At 43.5% G+C, this 26,011-nt stretch overlaps 1 protein-coding gene and 1 long non-coding RNA gene across 5 annotated transcripts in view; one reads left to right on the top strand and one right to left on the bottom strand.

Moving 5' to 3' along the window:
* The window catches only part of DOCK8 (dedicator of cytokinesis 8), a 237,508-nt gene extending 216,346 nt beyond the window's left edge, over positions 1–21,162 (top strand). For all 4 annotated transcript variants that reach the window (XM_061425464.1, XM_061425465.1, XM_061425466.1 and 1 more), the window contains 6 exons: positions 1,126–1,215; positions 3,239–3,475; positions 5,934–6,077; positions 7,313–7,419; positions 16,894–17,064; positions 17,439–21,162. In XM_061425464.1, the coding sequence (XP_061281448.1) occupies positions 1,126–1,215; positions 3,239–3,475; positions 5,934–6,077; positions 7,313–7,419; positions 16,894–17,064; positions 17,439–17,499 (810 nt within the window). In that variant the 3' untranslated portion in view covers positions 17,500–21,162. The remainder of the gene's footprint in view (positions 1–1,125; positions 1,216–3,238; positions 3,476–5,933; positions 6,078–7,312; positions 7,420–16,893; positions 17,065–17,438) is intronic.
* LOC133252662 (uncharacterized) lies at positions 10,191–13,699 on the bottom strand. Its single transcript, XR_009738038.1, has 2 exons — positions 13,477–13,699; positions 10,191–10,479 (listed from the first exon to the last, which is right to left on the bottom strand). It is a non-coding gene; the product is annotated as an uncharacterized LOC133252662 (long non-coding RNA).
* Positions 21,163–26,011: the final 4,849 nt, after the last annotated feature.

Below are 26,011 nucleotides of genomic sequence, written 5' to 3'. Positions count from 1 at the left end.
TCAGCTTGGAGTTTATCATCTTGACTTTAAAGTCATCTGGCAAAATTATCAAATTTCCCCTAGAAAATTCTGTGGTCGTCTTTTTGGTGTTACCAAGCAACATTCCGACTTATGATTTGGAGGTGCTCGACTGTGGGCCCACTGTGTCCTGGGCACAGTGAACTCTTCCTGTTGATCCAAGGAGCACCCCTCTCTGGATAATCAGAATCAGCACCTAATCCCATGTTCTGGCAGCTGCAATCCAACCTGCTGTTTACATTTGATCAAGAATGTAGCAGAAGAGAGCAGGATGTTCTTGGAGGAAAAGCTGGAGAAAGGGAGAAACAACCTAGAGAAAAGAGAGAAAGAAAGAAACAGACATGGAAAGGGGCTAGGCACTAAGAACTCAGGAGGAAAGTCATGGGGTGCCCCCTGAGCAAAATCATCTCAAGCTGAATAACTGGGTCCCCTGAAATGCTGATGACAATTAACTGGAAATTCGCTTTTTGCTTTCTTGCTATTGCTTTGAATTTATGTCCTTTCATGACTGTCAAACTTAAAACACTTTTGTTGTCAAATTGCTCCTTAAATTGATACTATCCATTCATGCCAAAAGAGACAAGAGGCTTTAATCCTTACTTGACCCAACGAAGCCATGGTTCAAAGTGAATGGGTGACTTGCGCAAAGTTTTTTAGCTCATGAGAGGAACTAGCAGTTGACCCCAGGCCACTTGGTTTCCTAATATGTTTCCAGTTTAGAACTAGAAGCCTATATTTTACCTTCCTGTGACTGGTTTGTCACACTGTGGGAAGCCTCGTGACCTCCACGTTCCTAGGGTACAAAAGGCGAGAAGTAAATAGTTCTATTCCCCAGAGCATCTTCTGGAAATAGATGATGCTGTTAAATTAGATGTCAAGCATACATTTTATATGGAAGTACAGATCAGTTTGCAAATGCTGGACTTCCTTTTATTTTTATTTTTGTCTCAGGAAATGCTGAACTTGCCTCATTAGCTCGGAGGGACTTTAAATAATTCAGAGAGCACATTGTACCATACACTTGTTCCAAACTTATTCCGCTTCTAGAGACAAAGAGTTGCAGCATGTTAAAATAACCTTTATAATCTGTTGGTTTCTCTTGCCTAGGCATTTTATAGTCAATGTTTTGGTGCAGAATTTGTAGAAGTGATAAAAGACTCTGCTCCTGTGGACAAAACCAAGTTGGACCCTAACAAGGTATGGGAATATTGCAAAAAATAGCCATCAGGCTCTGATTCCCTTTGTTCTACCCCCAAAACATAAGATGACCTCCTCTGTCTGGACTCCACGTCATTTCAGTGCAACCAGATTTTTGTTTTGTTTTGTTTACGGTTTAACGGTTAAGTCTTAAACCATACTCAATGGCAGGGATCTTAATAGGAGCCACCATTTATTAAAGACCAGCTGTATGCCTGCCACTGTATTAGACCCTTTACATACACTGTTGCATTTCATCCTCCTATAGCTCTTTGATGTAAATATTGTTATTCCCATTTTACAGATGAGAAAAGTAAGATCTAGAATAGGTAAGCAACTTCCAAGATCATGCAAGTGTCAAAGCCAGTATTCAAACTTGGGGTCTGTGATCCTTAAACTTGTACTTCTAATCACTTCTTTACTGCCCTTCTATTAAAACTTTGAATCCTCAGTTTAAAGTATGTTGAAAAGATACAAACTTCTCACAGACGCATTTGGTGGAGGCATTCTTTTCAGCCAAATACAGGGTCATTGTTGGAGGAATGATGAAAAGGGCTTGGACTTCAGTTTCCTCACTTTTCATATGAGGGTGTATTCTGTCTCACCCCCAGCTGGGTGTACCACAGTGCAATTCTGATGCTCAGCATGCAGAGTTAGTGTCAGACTCCGCCAGCTAAGGCTCAGTCCTGCAGGAGCTTGCCCTCTTCTTCATAGTGTGTTGGTATGGGTGCATGTGTATGTGCATACATTTTAAAATTAAATATATGCTATAAAATTCCCTTTTTTGTGTGTATCTCTATGAATTTTAAATCAAGAGATAAATTCCATATATTTATTCCAAATATTTATTTCCCCATACCTCTTTGTAGGCATCCCCTCCCTCTGTTTTTAGCCCCTAAAAGTCATTAATCTATATTCTGCCTTTGTAGTTTTGTTTTTTCCAGAATGCCATATAAATAGAATCATACAATAAATAAATGGAATTATACAGCCTTTTTGGAGAAGGCAATGGCACCCCACTCCAGTACTGTTGCCTGGAAAATCCCATGGATGGAAGAGCCTGGTGGGCTACAGTCCATGGGGTCGAGAAGAGTCAGACACGACTGAGCGACTTCACTTTCACTTTTCACTTTCCTGCACTGGAGAAGGAAATGGCACCCCACTCCAGTGTTCTTGCCTGGAGAATCCCAGGGACGGGAGAGCCTGGTGGGCTGCCGTCTATGGGGTCTCACACGGACACGACTGAAGCGACTCAGCAGCATACAGCCTTTTGAGTCTGACTTCTTTCACTTAGCACACTGCATTTGTGGTTCACCCATATTGTAATGGTTCATTCCATTTTACTACTGAGTAGTATTCTGTTGTATGGGTGTACCAGAGTTTGTTTATCCATTCCCCACTTGAGGGACACTTGGGTTGTTCCTATTTTTTGTCTATTATGTATAGTGCTGCTATAGACATTTGAGTCCAGGGTTTAATATAAACACAAGTTTTCATTTCTGTTGGCACACACACCAAAGTGGGGTTGCTGGGTCATATGATGAATATAATTCAACAGTATGAGAAACTGCCAGTCTGTTTCGTAAGGTGGCTGTGCCATTGTACATTCCCACCATCAGTGTATGAAAGCTCCAGCAGCTCCCTATCCTTGTCAGCCCTTGGTATTGTCAGTTTCTTTAGTTTGGCCATTCTAATAAGCATGGTTGTTCTGAAAAAAGCCAAGTTTTGCTTCTTCTGAATAGCAGTTTGCAAATTCTCATACCAAGTTTCAGTTGGGTCATGAGCTGTGCTAGGAGGGTCAGCTTGTGGACCTGACTTCACCCTCCCTTCGCCTTTTCCCAGTCCTGTCTCTCATCTCCTTGGGGGTGGAGAGGAAGGATGGCTAACAGCTCATGTCTCCCCTAGTTCTCTCAGCTTTGTGAGCACAGAGGGGCGGTACTACCTCTCTCTGTACCACAGGCCCCCGCAGTGTGCCCTGGGTGGTCATGTGCAGACCAGCTCATCCTTCCCTTTCCCCACTCAGGCCTACATACAGATCACTTTCGTGGAGCCCTACTTTGATGAGTATGAGATGAAAGACAGGCTAACCTACTTTGAGAAGAACTTCAACCTGCGGAGGTTCATGTACACCACCCCCTTCACCCTGGAGGGCCGGCCTCGGGGCGAGCTCCATGAGCAGTACCGGCGGAACACCATCCTGACCACCCTGCACGCCTTCCCCTACATCAAGACCAGGATCAGTGTCGCCCAGAAGGAGGAGGTGAAGGCACTGGGGGGAACGGGCTTGGACGGTGGCCGTGGCTGAGCCAGTGGGCCTGGGTCTCCTCCCAGGATGACACACAGGCTGCCTTCATGCTCCTTCACAGCAGACTCACATAAAAATCTAAAAAGGGATGCCTTTGAATTATTATTAAGGTGGTTATCCTCTCACTGTCATGGTGGCTGGGAATCCCATTTAGGCAACTGCATGCTTTATAGCACACTTGATATTTAAGTATATTCTATTTTAAAGTTATATCTTTAATGGATATATATGTACACAATTGTAACATTTACTTTGTATTTATATTTTAATGTTAAATTACATGAAATATCAAAATTTTAAAGATTTTTTTTAAAATTTTTACATATTTGAAAGCTTCAGGTGATTCCAACAGCATTGTGTTGTTAATTATCAGAGACAGGAACAGCAAGTGAGTAGCCCCAAGGAGTTGATGTTGAGCTGTAGGAGGGCACCATGCCAGTTAGACAGGGGATCAGTTGTCTTCTAGTCCCAGCATCCCCCTGTGACGAGTGCACAAGGCACTTATCTTCATCAGTTTCCCTATCTAAACGTTGATACAGGAAAGACCTCTTTCTCTCTCTCTTCTGGTTCCATGTGTAGCAAAAGACCTCAAATTCATGGATCAAGAAAATGTCTCAAGCTACAGAATTGCTGAAAATTAGACATAAGCATTTTCTTTTAGTTTAAAAGACGTACATGTGCATTAATTTGTCATTCATTTTGTGTAGAGTCACTGCCTTGCCTGTGATTTAGGGTTGGCTGATCACAATTCAGCATTGTCTTTCTTGTATAAACCTCACCCATGATGCAATGTCCATGTGTTCAGTTTTGGTTTCTGCAAAGCAGAGTGAGAGCTTAAAGAACTATGGAAAACAGCGTGAGAGCAGAATGCTTCTAGATTTTATGACTTTTTTTTTTCTGCCCGTAGCTTTTGACCGTTGTCTTGAGCACACCTAATAAGACAGGAATCTTTATAGCAACTCAGTTTCACAATGTCTTGCCCAAGCATTAGCTTGGTTTTCATAGAAACCACTCTTCTTTCCACACCCATAGTTCACCAGTTTATGCATTACTGAATTAGATGAGGTCATTAAAATAACAAGTATGACAGGCGTAAGCAAGTTGGTGAACAAACACAAATGAACTGTGGTGAATAACACACCTCCTTGTGCAGGAGCACAGGGACCGAGCTTCCTGGAGAGCTGCCCGCCCGCTCATGTGTTCAGCAACCACATCACAGTATGGGTTTCACAGAGGGCAAAGAAAGCCGAAACTGATGACTTGCCTAAGAGAAGGTTCACTTAAGGCATCTGCTGTATTTCTTACTCTTTTAGACTTCTGAGCACTGGGACAGGTTGGTACAGCACAGAAATAAAATCATGGTCTCAGTAATGAGTCCTCACAATTTTTCTTGGCCATTTGTAGTTCCTCCAAGAATGTCAGTATGTTAGTTTGTTAAGGCTAATATAACAAAGTACCACAGATTGGGTGGCTTAGAAACAGAAATTAATTGTCTAATAGTTCCGGTGACCAGAAGTCAAAAATCAAGGCACTGGAAGAACTGGTTCCTTCTGAAAGACATAAGGGAAAGTTCTGTTCCAGACCTCTTTCCTTAGCTTGCAGATGGCTGCCTTCTCTCTGTGTTTCTTACATCATCTTCCCCCTGTGCATATCCATGTGTCCAGATTTCTTCTTAGATGGACATATAAGTCATGTTGGCTTAGGCCCATCCTAATGACTTCCTTTGAACTTGATTACCCCTGTAAAGACCCTATCTCAGTTAAAGTCACATTCTGAAGTACTGGGGTCTAGGACTTGAACACCTGAATTTGGAGGGGACATGACTCCACCAATAACATTTACACCATACTCCAAACCAACAGAACTTAACAACTAGATTGACCCTGAACACAATTCTGTTTATCAAGAATTCACCTTCAAAGTGATTTTTTAGAGAAAGCACACATGATGCAAAAATCTTGTGTTATTGTGGAGAAGAAAGTCTTGATTACTGTGCTTTCCCAATTTTAAGTAAAGTAACTTGTTCAACAATAGGAAAGGAAACCTAACAGTGTATAAGAAACATGGATTTTGAATGTGGATATTATTGTGGTCAAAATCTGACCTCCCCACTTATGACTGGTGTCATTTTGTGGCACTTCACCTTACAAATCCTTCTTTGATTGTAAAGTAGAGAGAACAGGAGGTTGTTTTAAAAAGTAAATGATAAATGTATGTAAAGCTTCCAGTACATAATAAGTACTCAAGAAATGTTAGACTCTTCCTTCATCTTAACCTGTCAAGATTATTCTAAATTGCTCTGAAAGCCTTCACTGATGCTTCAAACCCAAGTGTCCTCTGTCATAGCACCATGCTTGCTCATGGCTTATAAGACCCGACAATGACCTTCCCTACATTTATGTCTCACGTTCAGTTTGTTTTGACACCAATTGAAGTTGCCATTGAAGATATGAAAAAGAAGACTCTGCAATTAGCAGTTGCCATTAACCAGGAGCCTCCTGATGCCAAGATGCTTCAGATGGTGCTGCAAGGCTCTGTTGGAGCTACTGTCAATCAGGTAAGCAAAACTAGCTGGTGGCAGCTCCTCTGGTTCTCGTTATTTTGATTTTCATTATATGTCTGCACCCTCCTTCCTTGAAGTCAATGAGAAGTCTGATCAACATGCCAAAAGTGTTCTTAAACTTAGACTGAACACCTGAGGTCGCTTCAGCTTCATGTAACAACCAAAGGTAGGTAAGAAATCCTAGAGCTGAGTGGCCCATGTCTCAGCAGTACCATTTCCTTGGAGAAGTCTTCAGCTGGGGCCAGTTCTGGCATATGATCCAAGTGGAGTGCTTAGTCATCTCCACTTTAGGCAGAGTTGTTGCAGGGCTTGAGATGAATCTTAAGAATTCCATGGGAGAGAAAGGAAAGGGTCTAGAACATCAACCTCCTACGTCAGTCAGATGAAACCAGTACATCAGGAGCACTGCAAAGCAGGAGTGACCGGGAACCCTGCTTCTTGGGCCTCTTCAAAACGGACTGAGTCTTCTCAGATTCATTAGAATTCTAACTCCAGTCTCACCATGGAACTGATCCAGCCTCAGATGGAGGGAGTTCTAACAGTTCTCTCTGTCCAGTGTGCTTCTTTAATTTCAGAACTAAATCTACACACCTTCACACTCAAAACTCAATGAGTATCATGACCCTTTCCTCACCCTGCACAGCTGAACTCCCCTGCAAAAATTCTGTGCCCAGAGAACATCAAAGTGACAGAAATGGTATTCATTACATTTCCAAGATCAGAAAATATTAAGAAGCTTTTGCTTTTTTGTAATTCCCAGTCTTTTAATGAAAATGGAAGACTGTATAAGCCCGCAACCATGTGGATTATGCATATAATTTGCATATCTCTGACTCAAGCCAGAAATTACACAAGATGGTGCTTGCCACTAGGGCAGCTAGACAAATGAATATGAATGGATGGATCAAGACAATCCCTATTTTCAGGAAAGCAACTCTAATCATATACCATTTGATGTAGTATATTACCTTTATATATGAAGGAAAAATCTATTATTAATAGCATTTGATTAAGGAAATACATTTATGCTTTTGAATATTCTCCTAAATCTGTAGACTCTTCGTAGGGAATCAACATTTTCCTAAGTTCAAGACCTTCCTTGATTTTTTGTTTCAGTTTAACTAACTACAAAATTAAACGTTCAAACTAAGAAGTTGCTCCAACATGTTCTCCCAAGTAATTTCACTTTCTTTCCAACATCAGTAATGTTTTTCACTTTTTTCTATCAGGGACCACTGGAAGTAGCCCAAGTATTTTTGGCTGAAATTCCAGCTGACCCAAAACTTTATCGGCATCACAACAAGTTGAGATTATGCTTTAAGGAATTCATAATGCGGTAAGAGGGGAAATGACTGGGAGTTCAGTAGAGCTGTCGTTCTCAAAGTGTGGTTCCCAGGCCAGCAGCTTCTGCATCCCTTGAGAAATTTGCTAGCGAGGCAGATTCTCAGATACCAGTCAGACACACTGAGTAAGAATTTCCAGAGATGGGGCCCAGCAACCTGTATTTTAACAATGCTCCAGATGATTCGGATGCGTGCTCAGTCTGAGGCCTCTGCAGAGCAACACGACTTGCACTAGTAACTAACAAACTGCACGGTGCTTTCACGTTTATCGTCTCTCACGTGCCCCACAGTCACAGTGTAAATAGAGTAAGTCTTCATTTTACAAAAGAGGAAATGGAGGGTCAGAGATGGGAGATGATTGACTTAAGGTCACACAGCCAGTCAGTAGCAGAGTTGAGTTCACACCAGGTCTTCTGACTCCAAAGAGCCCACACTCCCTTCAGTTTGCTATTCCACAGTGCATTAGAGCCTGAGATTTCCTGGCATTGGCAGTCTTTGTAATTTCCCATCATACAATAACTGATTTTTAGAAATGTAAGACACTGCCTCAAACTGAGAGATAGAGTCAAGACTCTGTAACTGGAAGTTTACAAAGCTGTCGTTGCGATGGCAGTTCCCACTGGCAGACAAGCCTCATCTCCACTCTTGAATTCTGCAGTGGAGCTGGCTGCCAGCGCAGCCTGTTGAGCCTAGATAGGAAGTGAGTCTTGGGGCAGTCTTGCAAGCTGCTGCAGTGCAGACCAGTGCAGAACCTTAGAGCAGCATGTAAAGTATAGGAATATCTTTGTTTGGCAGATGGGGTAAAGGAGGCTAAAAGTTAAAGCTTGCTGAATTCAGTGAAAACTCACCAGAATGCTGTCAGGCGAGGTTTTCCTCCTTCACAGGCTTTAGTGAGGCGAACATAAATTTGCTATGTATAAAGGAGACATTCTTTGTCCTACAGCGAATCACAACTGCTTAGTAATAGGGATGTGTGTGTGTGTGGCTGTGTATATGTGTATGCACGCATCCATATATGCGTACATACATACACATACAGAAATTATATTTATTGTTTTATATTTTAATTGCTTCCTGTATTTCCTAGCAATTTTGACATTATACCAAAACTAGATATTCTTCAGTAAATACTGCATTTTCATAAAACAAAAGCCTAGAAGAATATTGGGAGAATGTTTAAAGAATAATATATTTCCCACATATTTTCATTTAAAATGAGCTATGGGGGGATTCCTCAGCAAACCAGCGGGTAAGGTTCTGTGCTTTCATTGCTGAGGATGCAGGTTCAATCCCTGGGCAGGGAACTAAAATCCCACAGCCATGCAGTGTAGCCAAAAAAGTAAATAAATAAAAACAGTCAATCTTAGTTTAACAATGAGTTATGGTGAAAGGCTCCTGATGGTGACAGTGACCTGGGCCTCTCTGGACCTCTGCAAGGACCTGTGAAATGGTCAATGAGCACACACACTGGGACTCAGGTGTGATAGTAGTTGTGGGAATGCAGGAGCTGGGTATTCCTCAGCTCCTGACAAGAAGACTTTTATTTGGCTAAACAGCAAAGCTATGCAGCTTGTGCTAAGAACTGTGGAGAGTGCAAGAAATACAGGGTTACGGAGTTCAGAAGAGAAGAGTCGGTTGCAGGCTGGAGTGACTGGGGAAGGCTTTATGGGATAACATTACTGACACCTTATCTTGAGTATGTAGGTGGTAGGAAGAGGACAACGGGAAGATGGAGCTATTACTGGTAAAGGGACCGACAGGAGCACAAGACGCAGAGGCAGGGGTGTCCTTGGTGCTTCTGGGCTCCTCTGAGCTGGCAAGAGCAGTGCGTTCTGTGGGCACGCCAGCACAGGGAGGAGAGACCCTGAGAAGACAGTGGTATTGCTAAATAAAGAAGTCTCTGAATAGAATATAAAATGTAAAAGGAAGCTTGCTAAGAGAAGCGATTTTCTGTTTCTTAGTTAAAATGTCCTTATAAATCTACTGAACAAGCATTTCTAATTAGCTCCCAGCCTGAGGACAAGTGACTACAAAGAGAACCAGGGCTGAGTCAAACCAGTCCCAGGCCAGATACACAAAAGGAGATGAATTTTCTTAGGGACGATCCTCTAGCAAAGTCATGTATTAGACTTTTGGTGGTGAAGTTATCTTTCTCCCCAGATGGCCTGCAAAACTGGTTGCTTTCCAAAGTCAAATCCACCATTTAAAATGTTGTTCTCTGACCCTTCCAGTGATTCCTATGGGAAACCAAGCTGTAGTCTTGCTGGGTGGGCTGCCGCCCTGTTCTGGGAAAGCCTCAAGAACATCTGTCGGTGCTTTTCAAACATTTGCTGTGCAAACAGATGACCTGGGAATCTTGTTAAAATGCAGACTCTGATTCAGTGGTTCTGGGGTGGGCCTGAGACTCTGCATTTCTAACAAGCTTCTAGGTGCTGCCAAAGCTGCTGATGGAACTGAACTTTGAGCAGAGACTGTAAAGATGTAGAGGTTGCTTGATTGCCCCCATCTCACATTTTCTCCTCCCCTCTCCCTCCCCAAGGGCTCCATCCATCAGGTCCTGCCTGTTGTCACTCAGCATTTTTCTCCCCTTTCCTCCCTTTAAAACAGTGAACATGCCATTACTTTTACACTTTTTAACAACTGTAGATGCCAGTTCATTCATTCAACAGTTATTGAGCCCACACTTTGTACCAGGCACCACACTACATGTGTGCCAAAGCGAAGTCCTAGTACAAATGAGACAAGGCCACAGATGATACAGTACTTCTGCTCACTACTTCACTGTCAAAGTCAGAGGACAGTGACTTTCTTTCCACTTTATTTTACATGGATCAGAAGTAGTGGGCGAGACTGTGGGGAAGGTTGCATAACCATATTAAACTATACATTTACAGTTTAATACATAAATGATGATTAAACTCATCAAACTGTACATTTACAAGGGTGAGTTTGATGATCTGTAACTTATACCTTCAACACAAGTAGCAGCTGAGGAAACCTTCCTTTCCTCCATGGCTTAATTGCTTCTCAAGTCCAGTCAGCAAGCTGCGGCTCTGCAATGAATAGAGAAACTGTTCGCTCAGGTTGTCTGTACCAGTGTATTTTCTCCCCCAACTCTGCTGTCTGCAGAGGTGACACAGGAGTGGGAAATGTTTGGGCATGAAAGTGTTCCTGGGTTTGCCTTGAGTGAGCGCCAGCTTCGCAGCAGGCTTAGGCCATAGATATATCAGTAAGCCCAGATTTCCAAGGTGAACATAAATGAGCCTGGAAAAGTGAAAAAGTGTTAGTTGCTCAGTCGTATCTGACTCTCTGTGACTCCACAGACTGTAGCCCGCCAGACTCCTCTGTCCATGGAGTTCTCCAGGCAAGAATACTGGAGTGGGTAGCCATTGCCCTCTCCCGGGGATCCTCCCAACCCAGGGATTGAACCCAGATCTCCCACATTGCAGGCAGACTGTGTACCGTCTGAGCCACCAGGGAAGCCCCCTATCAGTAAGCCTTCCGATGCTGACTGCTAATAGCGGAAATGTACGCTCCCGGTTGTACTGCACCTGGGTCCCACTGCTGGGAGGTGGCCTTTCTGACTCAGCTGTGACAGACTGGCTGGAGCGGTAAGGAACCTGGCAGGCTGACCTGCTGCGGCTGATGCTCATCCAGCCAGTGCTGCAGCTCTCCAGATGGTTGCCAAGCTGGGGCCCTGACCCCCTTCTGAATCATCTCCGGGTTTCAGAAGCCAGGATGGAGAGGTACAGCATTCTGTATCCCTCCTTTGCTCCCCAGAGCATGCAGACCATTTAAAACACTGAAATCTGTGCCAGTCTGTATTTTTAATTTTTCTTCTTGTATTTCTTAGCTTAAGCCGCTATAACAAAGTATCCCAGATTGAGTAGCTACACAACAGACATTTATTTCTCACAGTGGCAGAGGCTGAGAGACCAAGATTAAGGGGCCAGCAGATTCAGTCGAGGTTCTCCCTCTTGCTGTCTTAACCATCTTCTCACTGTGTCCTTACATGGTAGAGAGAAGCAGCAGACAGTTCTCTGGTCTCTTTCTATGAGGGCATTAATTCCATCATATGGGTCCCACCCTTACAGCCTAATTTTAACCTTCATTCCTCCTAAAGGCCCTACCTCCAAATCACATCACATGTGGGTCAGGGCTTCAACATGTGGTTTTGGAGGGGACACAACCCTTCAGTCCATAACATGTACACTTTCTTATTCCTATAAAGACTAAATGGTTTTTAAATTTACTTTTATATTTAAAGAAAAGATAGCAGGACTCAATGACACCAGTCCCAGATTGCCTTTAAGGGATATTGTCTCAGATACATCAATAGAGTCTCACTGCACAAATGGTAATAGAGTCTTAAAAGGACTTCTGGTCTGTGAAGAGGAAGGAGAGTGAATTTGTCCAAGTGGCCAAAAGAAAAGCAACTGTGCAGTGTGGGTGATAAAAGAAACAGTTGGTGAAAAGTGATCTGAGTATTTGGTGGGAAAACAAAGCCTTAAATATCATGAGAGGCTGCTCCGGAGCAGGTCTGTAGTGGGAATGTTTGAAGGACTTGTGTCCCTTTTCCAGGGTCACAGAGACCTGTCTCAGTGGGCGTAGGAGGTTTGACAGGTTTGACAGAAAACTGAGAGCCGAGGAGAGCAGCACACGTTTGCACATGCACACGCGTGCGCACGCACACACACACACACACACACACACACCTCTTTGGACCCCACCCCCGCCTGGGTTCTGGGATGTTGCAGAAGGCCCTCAGAATCTGCTTCCGGGCATCAGACTCAAGGTTGGACATATTCCCAAGCCCATAGTCCCAATCTTGCCCCTTAAGAGGAGGAGACAGGGCCACTGTGGCTTACCCAAGGGAGGCACTTCATGGGCCCCTCTGGGGCAGCCCATCCGAAGTGGGCAGGGGGGCTTGGGAACACAGGTAGATCCAGCCGCAGCTGCCCCTTCTGCCCTGGGGTGCGCCCCCTCCCCCACAGCGCCCTGTACTTTCACACGTGCCTCCCCATCTGTGTGATGCGGACGCCCAGAACTGTGTCTTCTCTTGGACCGTTACCTGCTCTTCGCCCTAGGAGAAGCAGGCCACACTGGCTGCCCAGCACTCCCCGCTGGCAGCCACCCAGCCAGGTCTTCAAACACCAAGACCATTTCATCCCCATAAACCCACTGTATAGATGAAAGAAACGAGGTTGAAGGAGACTGTGATTAGCCCAAGGTCACACAGCAGCTAAGTGGCAGAATCAGGAATTAGACTAGTCTCCCAGTGAGACAGGCTTCCCTTGGGGTCTGGGGTTTGGTAGAGGTCAGGCTGGGAGGGAGAAAATGCTGGAGACGGGGTTGGAGAAAGCCACAGGGAGGTGTCCAGCTGAGGTGGCTCTGCCCATGGGACCCTCATATCCTCTGAAGCTCCTCCTGCAAAAAGGCCAGATGTTCTTTTAGCGCCTTGCCCCCAAATAATCCTTCCTTCCCTCAAAGGGTCTGGAACATATGTGTCACTCCAGTCATGGGAGATTAGATCAGTCAAGCCAATCTGATCTTCAGCATCTCTGTCAGATTCTTCCCTCATTGCAGCAGCTCAGGTGGAACTTGCTAAAGTGTTACCGGGAAGATGAGAAAAGCAGAATACCACAAATTGGGACTCCAGAGAGAACAGTTCCAACTTGAGACCAAAACCGTATGCCTGGCTTCTAGCTGGAAGAGCCAGGGTCTTTCCTAGGCAGCATTTGTGGTGTTGGGGTCAGGACTGTGGGCTCTTGAGCCCAGTCACCTGGCCTTAAATACCCACTCTGCCTTAACTAGCTTTGTGACCTTGGGAAAGTTACCCAACCTCAGTTTCCCAAGCTATAAAACGGGAATAAAATAGTAACAACCTCTTAAAGTTAGTATCAAAACAAAGAGAGTCAGTTCATAGAGCTTAGAATAGGACTTGGCACATATGAAGTGACTGATAAATATAAAATTACAGAGCAAATAGAAGTTGGATCTATTTGAGTAGGAAAGAAAATTAATCTGAGTTAAACGTGGATATTATTTACCAATGAATCATCTGCCTCTGTAAGGTTTGTACCATAACACATGATAGGGCTGACAAGACGTTGGCCTGGGAGCATGAGGATCTTGGATTTGCATCCATGTTTTTTGTCTCCAAAGGTATGTGATTCTGGACAGGTTACTTGATCTCTGCATCTTAGTTTCATCAACTGTGAAAAAAAATGGACCAGAATATAAAATCTCTAAAAGTACATCCTCATTCTCACACAGAACAAATAATTTCTACACATGCTAAGCATTTTATATATTTAATTCATTTAACCTTTATAAAAATTTATGAGGTAGGCTATTATCACCATCATGTCCCAAGTGAAGAAACTAAGGCATGGAATGCATAAGTAACTTGCCTAATAAGACAATAAGTTGCAAAGCAAGATTCAGAGATGAGTACTCCAGTTCCAGAGTCTGTCCTTTTAACTGTTATGCAGTGCAGTTCTCTCTAGGCACTACATTCAGTTGCTAGTAACAGAGAAAGGAAGTAAGAGTGACTTAAGATAGAAACTTATTTTTCCCTCATATAAAATAAGATCAGAGATAGCCATCCCACAGCTGTGTGTGTCACATAAAGTCATCAGAGATCCTGGCTCTTCCCATTCTTTTGCTCTGCTGTCCTGGTTTTAGTGTATCTATCCTCATAGTCACAAAATGGCTGCTAAGGCTCTTGCAATCACAATCACATCCTGTTCATTTCAGGAATAGAAATAAGGAAAGAGCAAACATCTACACTCCTTTTAAGAGCTTTCGTAGTGACTTCATTTTATATCTCATCAGACATCCCTTTTTATAAAGGAGACTAGGGAATGGAGTTTTCCAGGTGCGTATACCACCTGTGTGTGTGCGTAGCCGCTCAGTTTTGTCCAACTCTTTGTGATCCCGTGGATGTAGCCTGCCAAGCTTCTCTGTCCATGGAGATTCTCCAGGCAAGAATACTGGAGTGGGTTACTGTGCCTTCCTGCAGGGGATCCTCCCAACCCAAGGATTGAACCCAGGTCTTCCGCATTTGGGTGGATTCTTTATGTCTGAGCCATCAGGGAAGCCCGGGTTTACCACCTAGAGTTCTGTTGTTAAGGAAGACAGGGAATGGATGTTGATGAAGCAATTAGCAATTTTTTGTCATACTTAGCGACTGATGGGTGAGCTGTGCTGAAGGAGCATTGCAGAGGAGGGAGGGCAAGAGATCCAGTGGGTGAGGGCTCATGGCCACCCTCTCTGTAGAAAAAACATCTGACTCCTTAGTTAGAGGCCTATGAGAGTTACTCCCCAAAAAACCAGGAACAGTATTCTGAAAGCACAATTTCCTGTCCTTTCTAGTCCCCATCAGTCTGGTTTTTGTAGGACTCTGCTGAAAAACCCCAGCACATTGACTGTAAGAAAATGCTTGTGTTCAGTGAACTTGTCGACAAAGTGAACAGCAAAGGAGGGGGCCATCTGGAACAGTGGTGTCACTGGCTGCACAGTTGAGATGTTTGTGGACCTAATAAAAGTGTTACAGATAAGACCATTGAAAAAATTATTTGTAATGTACCTATATGATCCTGTATACATTTCCCGAGAGATCTGGCTCTTCTCTAGGAGGGAAATTTAATTCATGGCTCTCTTTCATTTATGAATTTAAATTAACATAATGAAAATTATTTTAATTTTAGTAAGAAAACCTAGAGATTATAATCCAGATGGAAGAAAGAAATACAGATAACATCTATGAAATACTTTGTTATAAAATTTGTTAAAATATAAAGTTACTTTATACAAATATGAGTCTTTTTCATTCTACCTATTAATATATTTGTCTTTTTAAAACACTATGTGTATCTGTAGATATTATGTCTTCTGATAACAAAGATCGTAGAGAGTGTAGTTACTTCTGAAGTTTGCAGAGTAGCCCATCCCCAAGTTAGCAATTCACTTCTACAGGCCTCTCATCTGCCAAGGTTACAAAACTGGGCCTTGAAACTGATTTCATTTTACACATGGTGGTAGCTCATAATTGTTAGTTAAGGGGCAATAAAAAAATAATAAGGGGTGATGTAGATTTCTCAGGATTCAAAGACTATATACCTCCCCTTCCTACCTCTTCCCTGAAACCTTTGATATACAACCTTGGGTATACTACAATTTGCTTCAATTAATGTCAGACTTAAAAAATAGGTGAAAATCCAGTTGCAGAAGGCTTCTAGGGTGCATTGAATCAAACTTCTCTTCTAAAGCAGCCTGATTCCATGATGAAGCTGTGTCCATAGGTTTAATGTTGCTTAGGCCAGGTGGCTTTCCCCTGCCCCACAGCTACATGCCACCTGATTACTTTGTCATCCTGAACATGGGTTCAGTGCTAATAGGGAGGATTTGATAGCAAGGCCTGGGTATCCTTGTTGTTGCTGTTCAGTTGCTAAGTCATGTCCCATTGTTTGTTACCCCATAGACTGTAGCCCTCCAGCCTCCTCTGTTCATGGGATTTCCCAGGCAAGAATACTGGAGTGGGTTTCCATTTCTTTCTCCAGGGGATCTTCCCTACCAGGGATTGAACCCACATCTCCTGCATTTGCAGGGAAGTTCTTTACCACTGAGTCACCAGGGAGGCCCAGGTATCCCCAGTAACACTACCCAAATCAAGCACCACTATTAGGAAAACAGTTTAAATCATGTTGATCATGGGAATCCAATGCACCTGAATCATACTAATCATTGTTGTAGTTCAGTCACTAAGTCATGTCCAACTCTTTGCGACCCATGGACTACAGCATGCTAGGCTTCCCTGTCCCTCACCATCTCCCAGAGTCTGCTCACATTCATGTCCATTGAGTCGATGATGCCATCCAATCACCTCTGTCACCTCCTTCTCCTCCTACCCTCAGTCTTTCCCAGCATCAGGGTCTTTTTCAATTAGTTGGCTCTTTGCATCAGGTGGCCAAAGTATTAGAGCTTCAACTTCAGCATCAGTCCTTCCAATGAATATTCAGGTTGATTTCCTTTAGGGTTGACTGGTTTGATCTCCTTGCAGTCCAAGGGACTCTCTCTCAAGAGTCTTCTTCAGCACCACAATTCCAAAGCATCAATTCTACTAGTCATTGCATGTCAGCTAAGTTTCAACCATTGTGTTGTCCCTTCAAGGTTTGTTGATAGTAAGTTCCCTTGGGTAAAACAGTATAAAAGGAAAGGAAAGGCTTCGTTATGTTTAAGTAAGATAATTTTCTTCTTTGGTATGTAACATCCCACATGGGAGACAGACTCTGGAGCTGGCTTTGCGGTTTATTGACTTTGTGACCTGAGGCGAGTTAGTTAAGCTTTCCATGTCGTAGTTCTTCACTGGAGGTCGTTATGGTTACAGCATACCTGTCTGAGTTAAATATACAAATTTCTTTGAAATACAACCTCCTTTTCTCCCCCCTGATTTTGCTTCTCAGATGCGGGGAAGCCGTAGAGAAAAACAAACGTCTCATCACGGCAGATCAGAGGGAGTATCAGCAGGAACTCAAGAAGAACTATAACAAGCTGAGAGAGAACCTCCGACCAATGATCGAGCGGAAAATTCCGGAACTCTACAAGCCAATATTCAGAGTTGACAGTCAAAAGAGGTAAGAAGAAGGCAGGGCAGGGTAAAGGACAGTCAGAACTGCAGAGCCCCTGGGGGTGGGCGCGGGCCCTGGAATCAGAGAAGATGCCCGAGCGTGATCTGTCTGCCCTGCTGGCGTCCCAATCCTCCTGCGCCTTCTCCTTGACCTCTCGGGGCCCCTCCGTGTGGCCTTCTGCCAGCATCTTCCCAGGGCCTAATTATTGCCTGGGTTTCTCCTGGCATAGTGCAGAGGCATGGCCGCACTTCCCCTTGCTTACTTATTTACTGAGTTCCCCATGACAGATGTCCTTTTCTAGTGAATGATTTTCCCCCTCCCTCTCTTTAAAAGGCTAACTGATCTTTCTTTCTTCTGTTCTCTTCCCTCCTTAATTTCAGAGACTCCTTCCACAGATCTAGTTTCAGGAAATGTGAAACCCAGTTGTCACAGGGCAGCTAAGAAAAACTATCCTCACCCAGGAAGACTGGAGGCTCTGTGACCCTGGAGAAGGACCCGCTGGTGCCTAAAACAGGATATTTGCCACACAGGACACACCACACACTCCCTGAGCGGATGTACTCTGAAAGCTTTGGGACCCAAGTGACCGTGGGAGTTATACGCAAATAGGGTGCGACCAGACTTCAGACATTTGGCAGATGGAGATGCTGGAGGCTGGTTCATCAGGGGTGCCTGTGTTATTTGTTAAGGCGTGCTTTTTCACATAATTGTACAAAACAAGGCATAAATAACATCTCCTGCTGAGTGGTCAGGCACTGCCTAGCCAAGGGATGACTTCCTCCCATCTGTTTTTTAATTTAACCTGTATTTAGATAAATCCAAATTGCTCAAGGGAAAATGAAAAAGTTGTCCACCGACCTATTCAGAGTGAACTTGTTCCATCCCCTTTTTATGGGAAAAAGCTGAGCTTGTTGGAGTACAAACATTCCAATGAATCTGTGAGGGGAGGGCCTACTAGAAATCTTAAGATCATGAAGGCTGGAAATCCGGGGATCGATTATTTGTGGACTTGCTTCCCTTTGGTAACGGTGGACTCATTGTTGTACAGTTATTTTTGCTTTCTTGTTCTGTTACGTTGTTAATTTAACACACGTTAGAGAGGTGCACACTCCAGCACTGATGGAGGAGATAAATGGTACTCTGAGTGACCCGCTCAAAGTTGTAGATGCTGCATTTACTAACATCGAAACAATTCTCCTCTAAAGCTTGGCTTTTTTTTTTCTTACACTCACTCTTGTATCACTTTTTATTCTGTTCTCTGGGACCAAGTTTATTTTTATAAAAGAATAATACTTCTGCTTTCATTTCTGAACATTGAGCTGTCCGTCAGCATGTGTACATCAGCTAGAGAATATATTCAGCTTTGGATTCTTTGGACAAAGATGAACAAAGTTATTATTTGATAATTAAATTATATATTTTTTAATATGACTGATTACCTTGACTGGTACTGAAAACATAATAAGAATTGCAAGCAAAATGTTTCCTTTTACCACTTGTCTTTTTTGATTTTGACAACTCACAACTCTTTGGTAAAGCATTTCAGAGAAGAAGAAAGATGCCTAATTATGGCCTTGGTCAAACTGCTATCCAGGGTCACTCACACCTCATATATAATATTTAGTCTTGGTGGTCATGAGAGAGAATTTTGTTTGGATATCACAGAACTTTTTCATTTATATCATCAGGTATGCATGAATTTATATTCTGAAAGAGGACATTTTTCTTTTAATTACTGAAACTTAACTGGTTTACCTGGCAGACCTTTTGTTCTTTAGCCATTTGGGGAAGAACTCTTCCTAAAGTATATGATGTATTTAATTGTTTTTCTTAAATGAGTACATATGACATGCTTTAGTTCCATGCGTTGTTTAGTATTTTCTGTGTGGGAGACACTGGGTGAGATCAAGGTCAAAGAATATTGTCACTGCCCTCCAGAGCCCCTTGGGTTAGTGAGGAAGAGCATCTGTATGGCTGTAGCCATAATTCACTGCAGACTACAAGAGGCAGTGTGGAATATAAACTTTTCTCAGTGATTCGAGAGTGGCCATTTTTATCAACTCCAATTATATAGTGCCTTCAGAAGATATAATTAGGGTTAGGTGCTAAGTCATGTAGAGCTGGCTTTTAACTCTAAGGGTCCTAAAATCCTGTGACCTAAAATATTCCAGATTAAATGTCCCCTGCTTTCACTTTCCGGAGAAAGCAATGGCACCCCACTCCAGTGCTCTTGCCTGGAAAATCCCATGGACGGAGGAGCCTGGTAGGCTGTAGTCCATGGGGTCGTAAAGAGTCAGACACGACTGAGTGACTTCACTTTCACTTTTCACTTTCATGCATTGGAGAAGGAAATGGCAACCCACTCCAGTGTTCTTGCCTGGAGAATCCCAGGGATGGGAGAGCCTGGTGGGCTGCCGTCTATGGGGTCGCACAGAGTCGGACACAACTGAAGAGACTTGGTAGCAGTAGTAGTAGCTTTCACTTTCTGTCTCTCTTGTGCTACAGTGGGTACCACATGTTTCATAGGTACAAAAATTTGTGTTCACTGTTGCATTCCTGTCTCCTAGCCTAGAACTCAACACACACAAGACACTTAATAAACGTATGTTGAATAATTAAATGAATGACTGTGAGTAGGCCTGCTTCTAGACCAGCACTGTCCAATAGAAATATAATATGAGCTGCATATGTTATTTTAAATTTTTTGGTAGCTACATTAAAAAATCAGGAAAAGAAACAAGTGACATTAATTTTCACAATACATTTCATTTAACCAATATATACAAAATATTATCAATATGTAATCAATATAAAAATTATTGACAAGGTATTTTACATTCCTTTTTTCATACTAAGCCTTCAAAATTTGTATGTATGTATTTTATACTTACAGATTTTATACTTTACACCTAATCTCAGTTTTAAGTTCAGCCACATTTCAGGTGCTCGTAGCCAGATGTGACTAGTGGCTACTATATTGGATGGTACAATTCTAGAAACTCTCAAATTTTATGATATGATGCCTCTGATCTGTGTGCTCAGATCATAGAATGGCAAAATAGGAATAGTGTCTAGAGTAAGAAAAAAATTCTGACTGCGAGCCCACGGGCTTACCTAGAAGTGAAGCTGGTAGAGCTGGCGAGTATGAACTCGTCACACTGGTTTAACTCACACTCTTCTTGAACTAACCCTGGCTCTTTTCTCAGCTCCAGATAGTTTAGTTGTTCTGTGGGGGTGTGCTCTGTTGTTTCTGACTCTTTGTGACCCTGTGGACTGTAGCCTGTCAGATGCTTCTGTCCATGGAATTTCCAAGCAAGAATACTGAAGTGAGTTATTATTTCCTACTCCAGGGGAGTTGTTCTTTCTGTAATGGTTATAAGTGAAGTGGAGGCACTGCACTGACCTGAGTAATGGCATAAAGAACTTGCACGTTGGTCCTCTGATTGATGATGATGAGTGATAGTCGCTCAGTCGTGTCCGACTCTTTGTGACCCCATGGACTGCAGCCTGCCAGGCTCCTCTGTCCATGGGATTCTCATGGCAAGAAAACTAGAGTGGGTTGCCATTTCCTTCTCCAATGATTATGTATCCTAAATAGGGGATTAAGAAAGAAGCATTTCAGACATTCCTAAGAGTAAAGCAGATTAGGCCTTTTGTGTCCTGAAAGTTAGAGAAAGCTGCTATGCGGTGATAGCCCATTTGATTTTACTTTGCAAACTTCTATACAAGCTTATGGGAGAAACCTTCTGATTAGCTTCATGCCTTCTTTCCTGTAACAAGGTGTTGAGTGCAACTGTCACCAGCTCTTAAGAATCTCAGGAAAGTGAAACCTGAATTTATTGAGTAGACCTGATTGGGTTTGTCTTAAATGCCATAATGCTATTCACTAAGAAGTCCTTTCCATAACAATACATTAGTTATAAAAGCAAAAACTTTTAGAGCTGTCACTGATAATTGTGTTTGCAAGTATGTTTGCAAAGACAGGGAGCTTTTGTTTTGCTTTAAATGTATTTTTAAATGCTTGTTATCTCAAATGTTGTAATGCTGCTACTAACTAAGTATTTTGCAAAAAAAAAAAAAAGACTAAAACTAAAGTTTCTCATATATTGCTGTGTATGTCTGCAGTAACCAGTGTACTCTTTTTTGGATTTAAAGCAGTGTTTCTCAATCTTTTCCACATTTTGGGTGTAAATGTTATCTACTAAGGCATAATGTAACAGCCAGCCAGCCCCTAAACTCGTTAATGTAACACAGCAGCAAACGACACCTGAGGCAGTTCCAGTGGATTAGATCAGTTTAGATGGGCAGCGTGACTTACGGTCTTGCATGGGAGGTTGCAATCAAGACACTGGCCAGAGCTGCTTTCATCTGAAGGTTTGACTGAAGCTGGAGGATTCTGTTCCAAGGTGGCTCATTCATAACTTTAGAGAGTTGATGCTGGTCATTGATGGGAGGCCTCAGTTCTTCTGCCTGTGGACCTCAACCCCTTCTGCGTGGGTACTCACCGACTTCCCCCCAGAATGAGCAGTTCAGAAGCAAGCCAAAAGTGGCAGTGTCCTTTATGACCTAGTCTCAGAAATCATACTCCCTCATGTCTGCCATATTCTAGTTTTCAGAAGCAAGTCACAAAGTTCAGTTCACTTTCAAGGAGAGGAGTAGCAGGCTCTACCTTTGGAATGGAGCAGTCTTATAAAATTTTTGAACATATTCTAAAATCACCATAACGGGGCACATTAAAAATTTGCATTTGTTGTCTCACTGGGGTAAATGCACAAAGCTACTTGCTTCCAGAGATGACCATCCCTGGCACTCTGGCTGTTCTGAGCCCCTCCCACGGGCTGGGGTCATCATGCTCAAGTAATATCTATAACTCAGCTAACAGGTACACCATGGCACCCCATTTAGGAAGCCTTAGCCTAAGGATAGTACTTAGCTGGCAATCTTTTGTAACGGACAGAAAACCAAACTCGAATCAGTGTTTTCAAAGGGGATAGTGGAGTTAATTGGCTCACTCAATAGATTAACCCAGATGTAGAATTGGTTCAGACCCATCTGGATTCAAGACCCATACCCCATGTCCTGGGCCCATCTTTCATCTCTTGATTTCTCTTCTTTGGCTCCATCCTCAGGCTTTCAGCAGTGCTCCCTGAAAATTCCAGGCTTATCCATCATGAAAAAGGCAATTGTGAGCCTCACAACCTCACACAACTAAGCTCCACAAAGAAAAGAGATTTTGTGTTCCAGGATTCCGAGGCAAAGTCTTTGGGTTCACTCTGATCGGAGTGGCTTAAGCTGAGCAAGGTCTCCCCTCACAGCAGAAGCAGGATGAATATCAACTCCAACCACAAGGCCACTGATAGAGAGACTAGTGGTTTCTCAGGGAACCAGGAAGAGGGAAAGAACCACAACAAAGCATTCTCCCTGCAGAACATTTCTTTCTCTTTAGTCGCTAAGTTGTGTCCGACTCTTGCGACTGCATGGACTGTAGCCTGCTAGACTCCTCTGTCCATGGGATTCTCCAGGCAAGAATATTGGAGTGGGTTGCCATTTCCTTCTCCAGGAGACCTTTCCAACCAAGGGATCGAACCTGGTCTCCTGCACTGCAGGCAGATTCTTTACCAACTGAGCAATGAAGGAAGCCCGCAGGATATTTGCTTTAAGGTAAATGCATTCAGAAGAAGAAACTTAAACTTGTCTGGCAATCAGGAGTACAGCTTATTTCATTTCATGTTCACAACCATTGACCTAGAAGCACCTTCTCTAGGAGGGGAGATGCAAGGAGATAAACAGTACATGAAGGAGGACCAAGAGCTAACCCTATCCTGAAAGAGTGGGGAGTAGGACAGATGGATGTGGGCAGTTTTGCTACATCAGGAATTGATCCTCTAGAATGTCTTGCCAAAAATGATGCAAATGACCAGGAATCAAAACAGCTGGGAGGGACATTGGGAGAAAAGTGAGAGCAAAAGGGAAATGAAATAAATTAGGTTTGAATGGAAAAAGTCAAGCATCAAAACTATGTCTTTCATCATAGTATGCTCAGAGCCTGGCCCATCATGGGTGCTCAAAAAATGTTTGTAAGTGATGTCAGTCCTAAAGGAAATCAACCTTTATTTTTCATTGGAAGGACTGATGCTGAAGCTGAAGCTCCATTACTTTGACTACCGGACGTGAAGAGCCAACTAATTGGAAAAGACCCTGATGCTGAGAAAGATAGGAGGCAAAAGGAGGAGGGGATGACAGAGGATGAGACGGTCAGATAGCATCACTGACTCAAGGGACATGAATCTGGATAATCTCCGAGAGATAGTGGAGGACAGGGGAGCCTGTCATGCTGCAGTCCATGGGGTTGCAAAGAGCCAGACACAACTTAGCAACCAAACAACAACTGAATGAAGGTGGCCATCAGCGATGATTTCTGTCAGACTGTTCCTTTTCTGCATCTCTGGGCGAAAAGCACCAAACAGGGAAGACAATTAGGGTCAACTCACCCCTGAGGAATAGCCTTCTATTCCCTCTTGACTTTATCTATTATGAATGCATGGGCAAGAATTAAGAGGGTTTCCCCCCCTTTTCTGCCATTTTCCCTTAAATCACCTTAGACCTTATCCTTAATAGGAATCACAGAGCCTGGTTAAAAAACCAAAGCTCTGATGGTCGCTATGTTTTCTGCCGTAGTATGACTAGAGGAAGTTCAGCATAGCCTCAATTGAAGACCATATGGAGAGCAGTCAGTCCACATTCCTGATCCTTAAGGCCTTGACGCTCCCGCACATCTTGGGGAGGCAGAGCTCTCTCTCAAATGACGCTACTGAGTCCAGCGCAGTTCCTGCTCTCATGATGATCTCTGTGGCGTTAGCTTAGTAGCTTAATGATTTTCACCTTTGCCATTTTTCCCATGTATTGGAAGGTGGCAAATCACTGGTAGCCTGGATAAGGGAGTGATTGACATGGTGGCAGAGCTCTAAAGGATACAACTGAGAAATCAGTTCTCTTGTCCCTTATCATTTCCTTTATGCAATAAGAGAACATGGCATGGATGAACAAATTGTTCTGTTATCCAACAAGATTACTAGGGTGATTAGTGAGATTTAAAAAAAGAAAGACTACACGACTGTCAAAGGTTTCTGCAGCAAGGAGCAGAAGTTCTACTTTCTTACTCTTCTACTTTCTACTCCTGCAACTGCCAAGTCACTATACCTCTCCAAGTTTCAGGTTTTTTCACTGCAAAATAGAGATGCATTGCTCCATCTTCTTTCATCCTATTGAGGAAATCCAGTGAGACAATTACTGTATGGAAACGTGTTTTGGAAACTTGAAAGTGCTGCCCCAAATGTAAGGAAACACTATTTATAATCGACACATCTAGAAAGTTTACACATGTTGTATTCACTGCTGGAAACATTTATCAAAAGCAGGCCAAAGTGCAGGCAGGACAGAGACCTGATTTATCAGAAAATAAATGCCTGGTCTATTCAACTTGCAGTGCCGGTTTACATGATCTGGCCAAGGCCAGCAGCAAGGGCCCTCAGGGTGGAAGAAGAAAGGGTATTGGTGGAACCTAGAGGGTACACAGGGGCGCTTGGAAACCCAATCCAACCTGGCTTCACTTCTTCTCCTGTTTCCAGTGCATTCCTCTAGAAGGTAAATACAAGGATTCCAATAGCCCACCTGTGTCCCCCAGCCTGTAAGCACTCCCTAAGGGTATCAAATCACGCCAACTTCCGCTTGAAACAAAGCTACTGAGTGGCAAGGTTCCCTGATAGGAAGAGAGAAGAAAGAGAGGACTTGGCAGCCAGGACAAATCTGCAGTGAATAAGCTGACATTGGAGAAGGAAATGGCAACCCACTCCAGTATTCTTGCCTGGAGAATCCCATGGACAGAGGAGCCTGGCAGGCTACAGTCCATGGGGTTGCAAAGAGTCAGAGACAACTGAAGCAGCAGAGCACAAGCTGACATTGCTTGTTTAGAAGCCCAGTGTTAGTCTGCTTGCTCCACTCCATTGGCTCCACTTTGCAGCTAAACACAGACGTCATCAGACACATATCAAGCAAAAGGTTTCTAAAGAGGATTGCATGGAGCCCAGCAGCTGATTAGGAAACTTAATGGTCCTAATCCACAGAGAACTGAATACAAGACACCCCAGCAAAACAGCTGTTTACATACCACTTAGAGGACTTCCCTGGTGCTTCAGCCCATGGTGCTGCGAAGAGTCAGACATGACTTAGCAACTGAGCAACAAAAACAACAGTGGATAATAATACACCTGCCAACGCAGGGGACACAGTTCAATCCCTCATCTGGGAAGATCCCACATGCCCTGGAGCAACTAAGCCTGTGTGCCGCAACTAGTGAAAGCTGCAGTTTCTGAAGCCCGTGTGCCAAGAGCCTGTGCTCTGCAACAAGAGAAGCCACCACAATAAGAAACCTGAGCACCCACAACTACAGAGTATCCCCCTGCTCACCATCACTAGAGAAAGCCCACACACTGCAAGGATGACCCAGCATAGCCAAAAATAAAATAAATGAATAATTTTAAAAAATATGGCTTAGAGAAATCAAGCCCCGCCCAGGAGGTTTTGCTGTGTGTGCGCACATGTTGGGCGTCTTCTTGATGACATCAGGAGCAGAAAGGCGCTTCAGGCCATCTGGCAGTGAGTAGCTAAAAATTGGGGAAGGGGAGATGCTGCACAGTATCAAGGGGGGGATTCTTGGAGGCCCAGCTACCTTTTTACTCATGAATTGTGAAGCTGCAGGATAAAGAATTCAAAATGGGAATCAAGTAAAGTAATAGCGGAAAGTGGGCTCCTTCCCAGGCCCCCTCCAGCTGGAGGAACCCAGAAGGTGCAGCTAAATGCGTACTGGGGTTGAAAGGGTGGGAGGAAGCGTGTGTTGGGAGTGAGGGTGTCTAGTCAAGTCTCCTGAGCGGACCCTCCACCTGGCCTAGACTAG

The sequence above is a fragment of the Bos javanicus genome, chromosome 8 (genome assembly GCF_032452875.1).
Source record: "Bos javanicus breed banteng chromosome 8, ARS-OSU_banteng_1.0, whole genome shotgun sequence".
Lineage (NCBI taxonomy): Eukaryota > Metazoa > Chordata > Mammalia > Artiodactyla > Bovidae > Bos > Bos javanicus.
The sequence above is the reverse complement of the archived record's forward strand: the minus strand, read 5'-3'. Positions and strand labels throughout refer to the sequence as shown.